Raw genomic sequence first — 12,947 nt, forward strand, 5'->3', positions numbered from 1 at the left:
TCACAGGACCAGCTCCCGGAGCTGAATCTACACTTCCGTTCTCACTGTTTCCACACATCCATGTATTCCTCTTCCTGGTTTTTAACCCTGTTTCTCACCACCTTCCCCCTGCCTGTGGCGACACGTATCTTTGATATCTTCATTTATGAGGTAAGTGGCACCCCTTATTATTTGGTATTAGATGGAAGCCTTATGCTAGACTTGGGATTTTTTGTCATGTATTATTTTGTCACTTTTGCAAGGGACTGGAGGTCATATTCCGAGTAGGGATGGCAATACTGACTGTAAACCAGACGGAGCTCATGCAGCTGGACATGGAAGGGATGTCACAGGTAGGGACTGTCGGCTGCTTTGTATAATACATGGACAAAGGGTTAAGAAGCCAGTCTACATCCACACAGTAGCAAGATATACACTCACCAGCCACATTATTAGGTTCACCTGTTCAATTGCTTGGTACCGCAAATTGCTACTCAGCCAATCACATAGCAGCAACTCAATGCATTTAGGCATCTAGACATGGTGAAGACAACTTGCTGAAGTTCAAACCGAGCATCAGGATGGGGAAGAAAGGGGATTTCAGTGACTTTGAACGTGGCATGGTTGTTGGTGCCAGACGGGCTGGTCTGAGTATTTAAACAACTGATCTTCTAGGATTTTCACACACAACCATCTCTAGGTTTTACAGAGAATAGTCTGAAAGAGAGAAAATATCCAGTGAGTGGAAGTTGTGTGGAACGAAAATGCCTTGTTGATGTCAGAGGAGAATGGGCGGACTGGTTTGAGATGATAGAAAGGCAATAGTAACTCAAATAACTACTCATTACAGCCAAGGTATACAGAAAACCGTCTCCGAATGCACAACACATTAAACCTTGAAGCAGATAGACTAGAGCAGCATAAGACCACACCGGGTGCCACTCCTGTCAGCTAAGAACAGGAAACTGAGGCTACAATTTTCACAGGATCACCAAAATTGGACAATAGAAGATTGGAAAAACGTTGCCTGGTCTGATGAGTCTCAATTTCAACTCTGACATTCAGATGGAGGGTCAGAATTTGGCGTAAACAACATGAAAGCATGGATCCATCCTACCTTGTATCAGTGGTTCAGGCTGGTGGTGTAATGGTGTGGGGGATATTTTCTTGGCACACTTTTGGCCCCTTAATACCAATTGAGCATCTTTTAAACACCACGTCCTACCTGAGTATTGTTGCTGATCATGTCCATCCCTTTATGACTACAGTGTACACATCTTCTGATGGCTCCTTCCAGCAGGATAATGCACCATGTCACAAAGGTCAAATCATCTCCCCTTTTGGTTTCTTGAACATGACAATGAGGTCACTGTACTCCAATGGCCTCCACAGTCACCAGATCTCAATCCAATAGAGCACCTCAATATGGACCAATCCTAGAGCATGTCAATATGGGCCAAAATCTCTGAGGAATGTTTCCAACACCTTGTTGAATCTATGCCACAAAGAATTAAGGCAGTTCTGATGGCAAAAGGGGGTCCAACACGGTACTAGGAAGGTGTACCTAATAAAGTGAATGGTGAGTGTATTTCAAAGCTAAGTGGAAAAGTCCTTGCTGCTTATTAAAGGGATCTTGTTGCTATGTCAAAAGAGTGAAACAAAGGCATCCTGTTTTATTTATAGTGAGATACTCATGAGGCCTATTCTCTTCTAAATGGGTGAAGATATTGCAGCTTTCCTTATTAGAACACTGAGATTGCGTATGTGGCTATAATGAGATCCTCCCATTCAGGAATTTGTGAAGATATGATAAAACAAATAGGTGTTTCTTTAGAACAGGGGTCGGCAACCCGCGGGCCGCACCTGACCCACCACCACTAGATGTCCGGCCCGTCAGTGCCCGTGATTAATTCACGGGCACCCGGCTCGTGGACATTTCTGCCGCTGTGCTCTTCGTTGTCCCTTCTACATCAGTTTCTAAAAGAGAAGCATTTTCTAACTCCAAACTCTAGATGGCGCTGTAATATCCTACATGCCATGGTTCAAATGTATCAAAAGCTCAATTTATAGTTCATCCCTATTGACCTAGCTCTGGGTCCAATATTTGAAAAAGCTCCCCCAAAACAACAACAACTAAAAATGTGTACCTTCCCCATTGTGTTAGAAGACAGCATGTGCAAACATTGTTCCAATGGCATTTGTTTGAGAGAACTGTTGTTGTTTACTCCTAAACAATAACAAATCTGTTTAAGAGCCGGTTCACACAGGGGTGGCACGACTTGCAGCACGACTCACAGAGGCGACCTACACGCGACTTCAACGGCGGCTTGCAAAATGACTTCTGTATAGAAGTCAATGCAAGTCGCCTGAAGTCGCCCCCAAATTGGAACAGGAACCTTTTTCTAAGTCGGGGCAACTTGAGTCGCTCCTATTAGAACGGTTCCATAGTACAGAACGGGACGCGACTTGTCAGGCAGCTAAGTCGCCTGACAAGTCGCCCCTGTGTGAACCGGGTCTTAGTCTGAAACATCACAGAACCTATAGCACAATCATCTAAAGAGTATTATTTTCTTACCAAAAATCAAGTTCCACTTTAAGTCTCCATTCACACTTGTGTGCCCTTTCATGCCACTTTTGGATGCTAAAGTCACATGACAAGTCACACCCCATGTTTTTCATTGACTACCGTTCAAATATGTGCAACTTAATTCGCAGTGACTTTAAAAAGGTTCCTGCACTACTTCGGTCCAACTTTCATGTGACTTGTGTGCCACAGACTGCAATGTAAACCCTCAAAAGTCGCATTAAAGTCTCACCTGAATGTTATGCATGCAACAGTAGTGCAGCAGTTGTCCATTATCATTGGTCAAAGCCAAAGTGGCATCCAAGCCGCACCCATCCAAAGTTGCGTCAAAGTGTCACTCCAAAGTTGTGCGACTTTGAAGTCATACAGGTGTGAATGGAGCCTTATGGTCTGTGTTAGCGGGCTTTTGTTTGTCAGAACTGCGGATACACGTCTATGGGAATGCAACACATGCTCTGAAGTAGGTCAAGTGCAGGTCAAAAATCCAAATGACCTCAGAAACATCTGACACTGATGTCAAAGCATACTGCAGTTCCCATCGGCACAAGCCCAAAGCCCGCCAACACAGGACTTAAAAGACCAGCAAGCCTCTGGAAAGCAAATGGTCAGTATCTGTATAGTGAGAGGTCCGCATGTTCATTTACAAGGCCTCTACTAGTGATCTATCTGTTAAATATATGCTTATGAAAGACTAAAGCACAATAAGGGATAAGTTCACCTTTCGTAACATGTTGCATGTTACACGTATATTCAAGGTGAAACATGTTAAGAACGGACTGGCCCCTGCACCTCCCTGATCCCCGATTTGACAGCTAGCGAGGATCTGCTGATCGCTGGTGCAATTTTTTTTTTTTTTTACTTACAAAAAAATGTGCTTTTATTTTTATTTCTATTTTTTTCTAAAAAGTGAACTTCTCCTTTAAATATAAATATGTGTACTGAGACATCTTGATCAATGCAGTTATCCACAGATATTGCAGCCAATGGAGTCCAACCAGTATTTCTTTTCTGTTGACCTAAGATGTAATGCAGATCCCATGGAACCAAAGTTTAATGTCTGCATATTTTCAGTATTTTCAGAAGGTTATCCCACACCAGTTTGACAGCTGCCCCGATAAACTGATCCTCAAGGCCTATCAAGTCAAGTACAATCCAAAGAGAATGAAGCGGTATGAAGATGTGATTGAGCTATTAATGGGGTAACTTGTTTCTCTAGAGTAGGCTTTAAAGCTGAAATATTCTGTCCTTCCCTATTTAGACTGGAAAAAGAATATGCTGCTATTAAAAGTAAGGAGATGGAGGAGCAAATTGAAATCAAGGTGAGTACCTACTGGAAATGACCAAATGTGTTGTTAATCCCATTCGCAGTCTGTAGGTTAGCATTCTACACAATGCTACATCAATCTACATTCCAGCATTGAGAGTGTGCAGCTCTGTGTGCACCTAGCTTTCAGGACACACTATCACTGACCGTGCTACTAGTCTCAAAGTCTAAAAGTTATCGCGTCTACAAACTATGGGATAGATTTAGGGACTTTTATTTATTTTTTTTATTGTTTTTACTAGTAATGGCAGCGATCTGCGATTTTTAGCGGGACTACGACATTGCGGTGGACAAATCTGACCCCAAATGACACTTTTTTGGATCCAGTGACATTATTACATTGATCAGTGCTATAAAAATGCACCGATCAATGTAAAAATGACACTGGCAGGGAAGAGGTTAACACTAGGGGGCGATCAAGGGGTTAACTGTGTTCCCTAGAGGTGTTCTAACTGTAGGGGGGATGGGCTACCAGGGACATGACAGAGATCACTGTTCCCGATGACTGGGAACAGTAGATCTCTGTCATGTCTCCTGTCAGAACAAGAATCTGCTTGTTTACACTGGCAGATCCCTGTTCTGCCTCTGTACTAGGCGATCGCGGGTCGCCGTTGGATATTGAGTCCGCTCGTGCAGCGTGAGCGAGAGTGTGCTCCTGGCCCTCAATTGCGCCTGCGTAAGCAGCCGTACAGCTACAGCGATTCGAGCAGGAGAGCCAAGCTGCCGCTGTATAACGACGTTGGCTGGTGGGCAAGTGGTTAAAAAAAAAAAAATGCGTGTATTATATATAATGTGTGACATGAAAAGTAACCATAGGATTTGTAACGACACCCCGAGTATGAATGGGGTTAAAGTCGTTTAGGACATTCCCTTCCCGAACACCAAGGCAGCTACCGAACACTCCGATCAGCTGAACAAGAAAACCATAACTCTCCCCCCAAAAACGAGACAAAGCTCTGTCTTGAGGGTCAACCAGGAATCAACTCCTTTATTATCACACATGGACACAACAGATAAAATAAATCAGAGACTCTTTCCCCCCCTCCCCACCCTTGGAAAAGAGGGTGGGTTAAACTGTCCAATGACAATAGACACACAAGTCAGGTGTGTTCAAACTTATCAGTAAACAGTCTCATCAGCAGGGGGCTGCTGGAGGAATCCCCCCTCTCTCCATAGAGATAAACATCCCAGAATTTCAGACACAATAGAACATTGGAATACAGCCCCACCCCAAACTAGCACAGCAAATAGTACACAACACAATGAGGCAGCACACTTCATATATACAGCATTGAGTCTGACTAGCACAGATCATAGTGGGATTCTCATTCACCTTGTGCCCCTATTAGTGACTCCCATCACAATGGCATATCCAGGGTCCCCAGAGTCTGTGTGTCTTGGGAGACATGGACCTGAATCTAAACTAATGCCACCTCAAGGGTCCCCAGGCATACAGCTCACAAAGAGCACCGTTCCCCCAAATGCCAGGGCCCATAATCGGTTGGCAAGAGGCTGGCATTCAGTCCCCTCCAAAAGCCTCTGTCCCGGCTAGGTCTGTCACAGGATTATGTCTGTGTACATGGCGTATAAAGCTGCTCCTAAATTGGGTCTGAGCATCTAGGTGTCAATCTCTGGTCATGAAGGAGTTGGGTGTGTTATTAAAGCAGTATGATGTATATAAATTATAGAAGATAAAAGCATATAGAAGAAAAAAAGCTGTCTTCTTTTTTTTTTTTTTTTTGCCAGTAGTCCTAATAGAATGAAACTGTAGAGTGTGGTCCTTGAAATGTAGACTAGAATGGGCTGAAAAGTAAATGGAGCAGAGCCCTTCTAACTCTCTTGTCTTTTATTGCCTTGTATTGTAACTGTACTGTCTGCCTAGATTTTGAAAAGTACTGTACAAACTGTTGGTGCTATAGAAATCCTGTATAATAATATTTATAATAATGTTCCTCTAGATCAGGGAACTCAAACTGACGGCCATCCAGCTGTTATGGAACTACAAGTCCCATCATGCCTCTGCCTGACAAAGTCATGCTTGTAACTGTCAACCTTGCAATGCCTCATGGGACTTGTAGTTCTGCAACAGCTGGAGGGCCGCCAGTTTGAGACCCCTGCTCTAGATCCAAGACAAGGTAATGGTAAAAAATAGAAGCCAAGGCCTCCTACATTGACAACGTTAAACTCATTAAGTTTACTACCCTCAGGATCCAGAGGAGGGACATTGAAAAAAAAAAAAAGAAGTATGGAATCTTCCACAACTAAGGAAGGGTGAACATGTTGAAATCTGTTCTTGGCTTAAAGGGTTGGTTCACCTTTTGTAACATGTTACACCCATATATAGTGTGTAACATGTTACTGTACTCCAGTCCCTGCAGCCCCCTGATTCCCCATTGTGACAGTGTGTGGGGGATCCTCTCCCCTCACCTGCTGTCACAATTTGAATACGGCACGGCCGTGACATTCGTTCAGTTCCCTGTGAATGAATAGGCTACAAGTACCGTAAGCCACCGTGGCTGATGACTTGTAGTTCTCAATGAACTGTGCAGGCGCTGGTGAGCATCCTCGTAGTTCACTGATCTTCCTGCTCTCAGGTAGCTCTCTGCCTGTATCAGAGGTATTCTGAGAGTCTGCAGGAGCCGGACATTGCACCCGCAATCTGATGATAGTGGGTGCAATGCTCTGCAGGCTCCATAGAGAAAAAAAAATGTAATTTTTTAAATTATTTTTAAAAGGTGAAGCCTATAACAAAAAGTAAATATGGTCCCTCATAATGTAAAAAGAGTGAAAGCATGGTAACTTCTTTTTGCATATCTCCTATTTCATGGAGGTACAACTCTAATTCATTCAGTCTTGCTTGGCTAAATCCAAAAATATCTATTTTGTCAGATCACACAGCAAATAATTGATCTTTGTGGCCTTGAACTTAAGTGTTTTTTTCACATGACATCTGTTCTGTGTGTCACCACTATATGCAGAGATTAAGAACAGAGAATAGACTTCTGAAGCAACGTATTGAAACTCTAGAAAAGGTAAGATTTGTGGTGTTTTTTTATATTGAGCTGCACCCTTTTTGCTCATCACATGGTCTATGGTACTGCCATCTTGCTCCTATCCCCTTTTTCCTTCCACACATCAAATTTAAAGATGGCTGCTTAACTTTTTTTTGCAATTTGAACTTCTATCAATAGCATTTTTTTCTTAAATATCTGTTGTCTCGGCTGTTCCTTTTTTTTAAAAGTGGTTCTCCACTTTAAATTAAAGGGGCATTTATTAGTATTCTCGTTGCCTACTCTTCCATACATTTATGGTTTTCACTCAGACCATAAAACAATTTCAGACTTCGTCTTAATCATCTCAGGTGGTGCAAGCAAATATTGCAGTTCATATATTTGCATATAAAAGCTCACTTCATGAACCTTTGCATGATATAGATAGATTCCACCTGTTGTGTAAACCAAATGAGATCCCTTTCTTGCTTATTATGGGAATGTAGGAATGGACAACTTGTATGAATTTGGGGTCAAATTTTAAAATCCAGCAGAGGACCTCGATTAAAGCAGCCATTTTTAAATTCTATTAGGGTGATATTGCAGTAATTTAATGTAGCAGCCTTTTTAGATAGACCTGTCTAACTCAGTCCTGCTTCTTGTAGTGCGGTGGTGGTTACCTTTTTTCTTTCTCTCTCCCCTCTGCTCTTTCTCTCTCTTTTTCTCTCTCTCTCTCTCTCTCTCTGGTTCTTGTTTGCTTTACCTGTTTCCTTCCCGTCTCCTCGTCCTTGTGGACTGTCTCATAGGAGAGTGCTGCATTAGCGGACAGGCTCATCCAGGTACAGTTTTCTATCTTCTTGCCTTTTAGGGGTTTAGGGTCATTCCCCTATAATTTCCTTCTTTCCCCGGTGTATTTATTCCTGTCATAACAGCAGAAAATGTGAGCTGGGTGGCAATTCTTCCTTAGGGCAATAACACCTCCTCCAATTGTTAAGAGAATATAGGAAAGAAAATCTAGAAATAGTAAATGTAGGTGAACCTGAGTACTTGGGTCATACTACCAATATTTACATGTTTTAGACCACATGTTAAGGAACACAGTGGTCAGCATAAAAACTTGGGTACCAGGGGCCAAACAGATGTCTCCAGAACATGGGCAGTGTGCAGAGCGACCATAAGGGCAAACTCACACTGGCCCGCAACCAAGTCGCAAAGCAGATGGAGCGATTTAGCGCGTTGCTAGCTGGCTAGGGGAAAGTGTGGTGCACGATTCCGTGCACTGCACTGTCACCCTTCTTCTTTTTTTCTTTTTTTTTTAAATATAAACTTTTATGTGAAGTGTAAAAAACGTACACTTCATACACTGCAATGTTGGATGGCCTGATGTACTGCTTGACATTACAGTGCGATACAGGTAGAGGCACTGCAATAAAATGCAGCATGCTGCGGAACATTGCTAGGCTGAATGGGACACATAGGAATCAATTGTTTCTTGCGTGTTTCTGCGGTGACAGGCGTTTTACTATGCAGTAAAAAGTCTGTCATGTAGTGTAGACTGTCCCTAAATCTAAAGGGTAGTCAGACCAAAAGTTATGGTCCAATCCCCCTAGACAGGATGGACACCAACATGTTTCATAAATGGCGACTTACAGTGAGGGGGAAAAAGTATTTGATCCCCTGCTGATTTTGAACGTTTGCCCACTGACAAAGAAATGATCAGATTTCATTTTTATGGTAGGTTTTATTTTAACAGCGAGAGACAGAATAACAAAAATATCCGGAAAAACGCATTTCAAAAAAGTTATAATTGATTGGCATTTTAATGAGTGAAATACGTATTTGATCCCCTATCAATCACCAAGATTTCTGGCTCCCAGGTGTCTTCTATACAGGTAACAAGCTGAGATTAGGAGCACTCTCTTAAAGGGAGTGCTCCTAATCTCAGCTTGTTACCTGTATAATAGACACCTGTCCAGAAGCAATCAATCAGATTCCAATCTCTTCATCAAGGCCAAGACCAAAGTGCTGTCAAAGGATGTCAGGGACAAGATTATAGACCTACACAAGGCTGGAATGAACTACAAGACCATCGCCAAGCAGGATGACAACAGTTGGTGCAATTATTCACAAACGGAAGAAACTCAAAATAACTGTCAATCTCCCTCGGTTCTGGTCTCGCCTCGTTGCGTTTCAATGATCATGAGAACAGTGAGGAATCAGCCCAGAACTACATGGGAGAATCTTGTCAATGATTTCAAGGCAGCTGGGTCCATAGTCACCAAGAAAACAATTGATAACACGCTGTGCCATGAAGGACTGAAGTCCTGCAGCACCCGCAAGGTCCCCCTGCTCAAGAAAGCACATGTACAGGCTCTTTTGAAGTTTGCTAATGAACATCTGAAGGATTCAGAGGAGAACTCTGTGAAAGTGTTGTGGTCAGATGAGACCAAAATCGAGCTTTTTGGCATCAACTCAACTTGCCATGTTTGGAGGAGGAATGCTGCCTATGAGCCCAAGAACCCCATCCCCTACTGTCAAACATAGAGGTGGAAACATTATGCTTTGGGGGTGTTTTTCTGCTAATGGGACAGGACAACTTCACTGCATCAAAGGGACGTTGGACGGGGCCATGTACCTTCAAATCTTGGGTGAGAACCTCCTTCTGTCAGCCAGGGCATTCAAAATGGGTTATGGATGGGTATTCCAGCATGACAATGACCCAAAACACACGGCCAAGACAACAAATGCGTGACTCATGAAGAAGCACATTAAGGTCCTGGAGTGGCCTAACCAATCTCCAGACCTTCATCCGATACAATATATGTGGAGGGAGCTGAAGGTTCGAGTTACCAAACGTCAGCCTTGAAACCTTAATGACTTGGAGAGGATCTGCAAAGAGTAGTGGGACAAAATTTCTCCTGAGATGTGTGCAAACTTGGTGGCCAACTACAAGAAATGTCTGACCTCTGTGATTGCCAACAAGGGTTTTGCCACCAAGTACTAAGTCATGTTTTGCGAAGGGGTCAAATACTTATTTCACTCATTAAAATGCAAATCAATTTATAATTTTTTTGAAATGCGCTTTTCTGGATATTTTTGTGGTTATTCTGTTTCTCGCTGTTAAAATAAACCTACCATTAAAATGATAGACTGATCATTTCTTTGTCAGTGTACAAAATCAGCAGGGGATCAAATACCTTTTCCCTCACTGAATCTTAGCCAAGCATACCAGCTTATATCAACAGAGTAGTGAGGCACGGGAAGATGGATTCAGTGTTCACTTATATGCAAGGCTAAAGTCAAAATGAATCCTTCCTTTGCTGAGGCTTTCAGAACATGCCACAGACATGACATTTGCCTCCCCTTCTCATAGGCATTGCCTAGATCAGAAGTTTATCTTGTATTTACAACCAGGTTTATGGATATAGTGGATCTGGATATTGCTAGAGCAGATCTGAATAGTAGGCAAAGTAATTCCAGGAACTATGGTAGAAAAACGAGTGGGACAGTAGTGACCTGTAAGAAGTCCATGTTCCACCATCCTAAAGCCTTGAACACATGGGCTTTATAGCATACATGCATGTAGGAAATGTTTGTACAATGCACTAAAATGAAGCATTTCTAGCATTGCATATCAGACCGACACCAGTGTCCCCCAAATAGATCATTGGTAGAGGTGCTTTTTCGAAAGTGGGTAGTTGTTGATATGCAAAAAAATAAAAACTTAGGAAAAATTGTTGCACAATATGGCTAGGAAAATCTTACCGTACTGTATCAGGACTATTCGATAAAATTGACTTGGTTTTACTGGCTACCTCCATCAGGGTCAGGTGACACGGGCGCAGGAGGCAGAGGAGAACTACGCCATAAAGCGAGAGCTGGCTGTAGTAAAGCAGCAATATTACACAGCAACTGAAAATCTACAGAGTGCCCAGAACCAAATCCGCCAGCTACAGGATAAACAGGTAAGATACAGACCAGAGGCAAGACTTTGTAACTAGACTCCCAGATAGGTTGGTGAATTGTGTCATTTTATATGAAGAACCATTTTTTGTGTAAAATCGACACATAACACAGCCTTATATTGTCTTCTAAAACCTACAAGTCTGTGAAAAATGCATTTGATTATGCTTCTTACCTAAGGCGTAAGGCAGAGTTCCACCCATTTAAAAGTCAGCAGCTACAAAAAGTGTAGCTGCTGACTTTTAATAATTGGACACTCACCTGTCCCATGGTCCAGCAATGCTGGCATATGAAGCCCCGCTCCTCTCCCCCTCCTCTCCGAGGCGCCTGCATTCTAACTGTGGGTGCCCGGCTGTGAAGTCGCGCTGTGAACGGTCAGGCAATTTTCTGGGACCTGTGACATGTCCCAGAAGATTGGAGGGAGCGAGGGGGGAGAGGTGATCTTCCTCCCGGTGCCGCGGCACCAGAAGAGGAAGTGGGAGCTGGGTGCCTGTAAAAAGAGGGTACCCGCTCCTCACCCAAAAAAAGGACATGCCAAATGTGGCATGTCAGGGGTCACCAGCACTTAAAGCGGAAGTTCCATTTTTGGGTGGACCTCCGCTTTAACAATACGGGGATTTCTTTTATGACCCCTTTCACACGGTGGAGTTTTTCAAGGGCTTTTGTGTTTAAAAAAAAAAAAAGCTCACAAAAACTGCTTCCCATTTAAATTGATAGATGCTTTCATACTGGGGCAGTGTGCTCGCGGGGAGGTAAAAAAAACTCCTGCAAGCAGTATCTTTGGAGCATGTTTGGAGAGCTAAAAAAAAAGCACCTCAAAAGCGCCCCTCTCTATTGAAATGAATGGAAAGCGCCTCAAAATGGTTCTTGCAGCAGTTTTTTGAGTCACATGACCGTCAAAAAAGTGCACTGCTAACGCCTCAAAAGTGCTTGAAGGGCGCCGCAAAAGTGATCGCCGTTTTATAGGCAGTTTTCAAGTGCCTCGGTGTGAAAGGGGTCTTTAAGTTTTGGGTATAGATGCTTTTTCTCCTATATATAATTTCTTTGTATGACTACAACTTACACTCCGTATAACTTGTATACCTACAACATACACAAAGTACACCCTGTATATTATGACCTGCATAACTACAACATACAGTATACAGGTTTTAACATGCAGGACGTACGTTGTGTAACTACAACCTAGATATAGTACACCTTGTACCTCATAACCTGTATAATTACCAAATACACAGTGCACCTTCAACATCATAACGTATATAAGTACAGCATATACCATGTATATCCTAATTATACAGATTATGATGTACAACATACACATGGTGCACCCTGTACATCATAACCTATATAATTACAACCTACACATATCTGTGCCCTGTACATCATAAACTGTATACCCACAACTTACACATAGTACACCCTGTACATCATGACTTGTATTATTACAACATAAACATAGCGCACCTTGTACATCATGACCTGTATAACTACAAAATAAACTAAGTACATTCTATACACCATTTTTATAACTTCAATTTACACATAGTGAAATCTGTACATTAAATCCTATATAACAACATACACAAAGTACACCCTGCATGTGTTACCTATATAACTACAACCTACACACAGTACATCCTGAACACCATGCCTTGTATAAATACAACCTACACATAGTACACCTTGTAGATCATAATCTGTATAATTACAAAATAAAACAAAATATATCCTGTACACCTTAACCTGTATAACTGCAACCTACACATAGTACACCCTATAATTATAACATACACAAAGTAGACCCTGCATGTTATAACCTATATACCCACAACCTACACATTGGACACACTGTACACCCTAACCTGTATAAATACAGCCTACACAAGTGTGCCTTTTACATCCTAACCTGTATAACTACAAGCTACACAAAGTATACCCTGTACATCATAATCTGTATAACTACAAGTTACACATAGTATACTCTGTTGTACATCATAACTTGTACACACACCCTACACATAGTACATCCTATACACCATGACCTGTATAACTACCACCTACACATAGTGTACCCTATGCATTATGACCTCTATAACTACAAAAT

General features: G+C 42.3%; 1 protein-coding gene across 2 annotated transcripts in view; it reads left to right on the top strand.

Annotated features, from left to right (window-relative positions):
• EVI5L (ecotropic viral integration site 5 like) overlaps window positions 1–12,947 on the top strand; it is a 101,240-nt gene that overhangs the window by 48,933 nt on the left and 39,360 nt on the right. Inside the window, exons 7-13 of one of the 2 annotated variants that reach the window (XM_073622422.1) lie at window positions 7–150; window positions 243–332; window positions 3,635–3,732; window positions 3,822–3,882; window positions 6,866–6,919; window positions 7,684–7,716; window positions 10,702–10,842. In XM_073622422.1, the coding sequence (XP_073478523.1) occupies window positions 7–150; window positions 243–332; window positions 3,635–3,732; window positions 3,822–3,882; window positions 6,866–6,919; window positions 7,684–7,716; window positions 10,702–10,842 (621 nt within the window). The remainder of the gene's footprint in view (window positions 1–6; window positions 151–242; window positions 333–3,634; window positions 3,733–3,821; window positions 3,883–6,865; window positions 6,920–7,683; window positions 7,717–10,701; window positions 10,843–12,947) is intronic. The other variant, XM_073622423.1, reaches the window with a different exon arrangement.

The sequence above is a fragment of the Aquarana catesbeiana genome, linkage group LG03 (genome assembly GCF_042186555.1).
Source record: "Aquarana catesbeiana isolate 2022-GZ linkage group LG03, ASM4218655v1, whole genome shotgun sequence".
In the NCBI taxonomy this organism is placed as follows: Eukaryota; Metazoa; Chordata; class Amphibia; order Anura; family Ranidae; genus Aquarana; species Aquarana catesbeiana.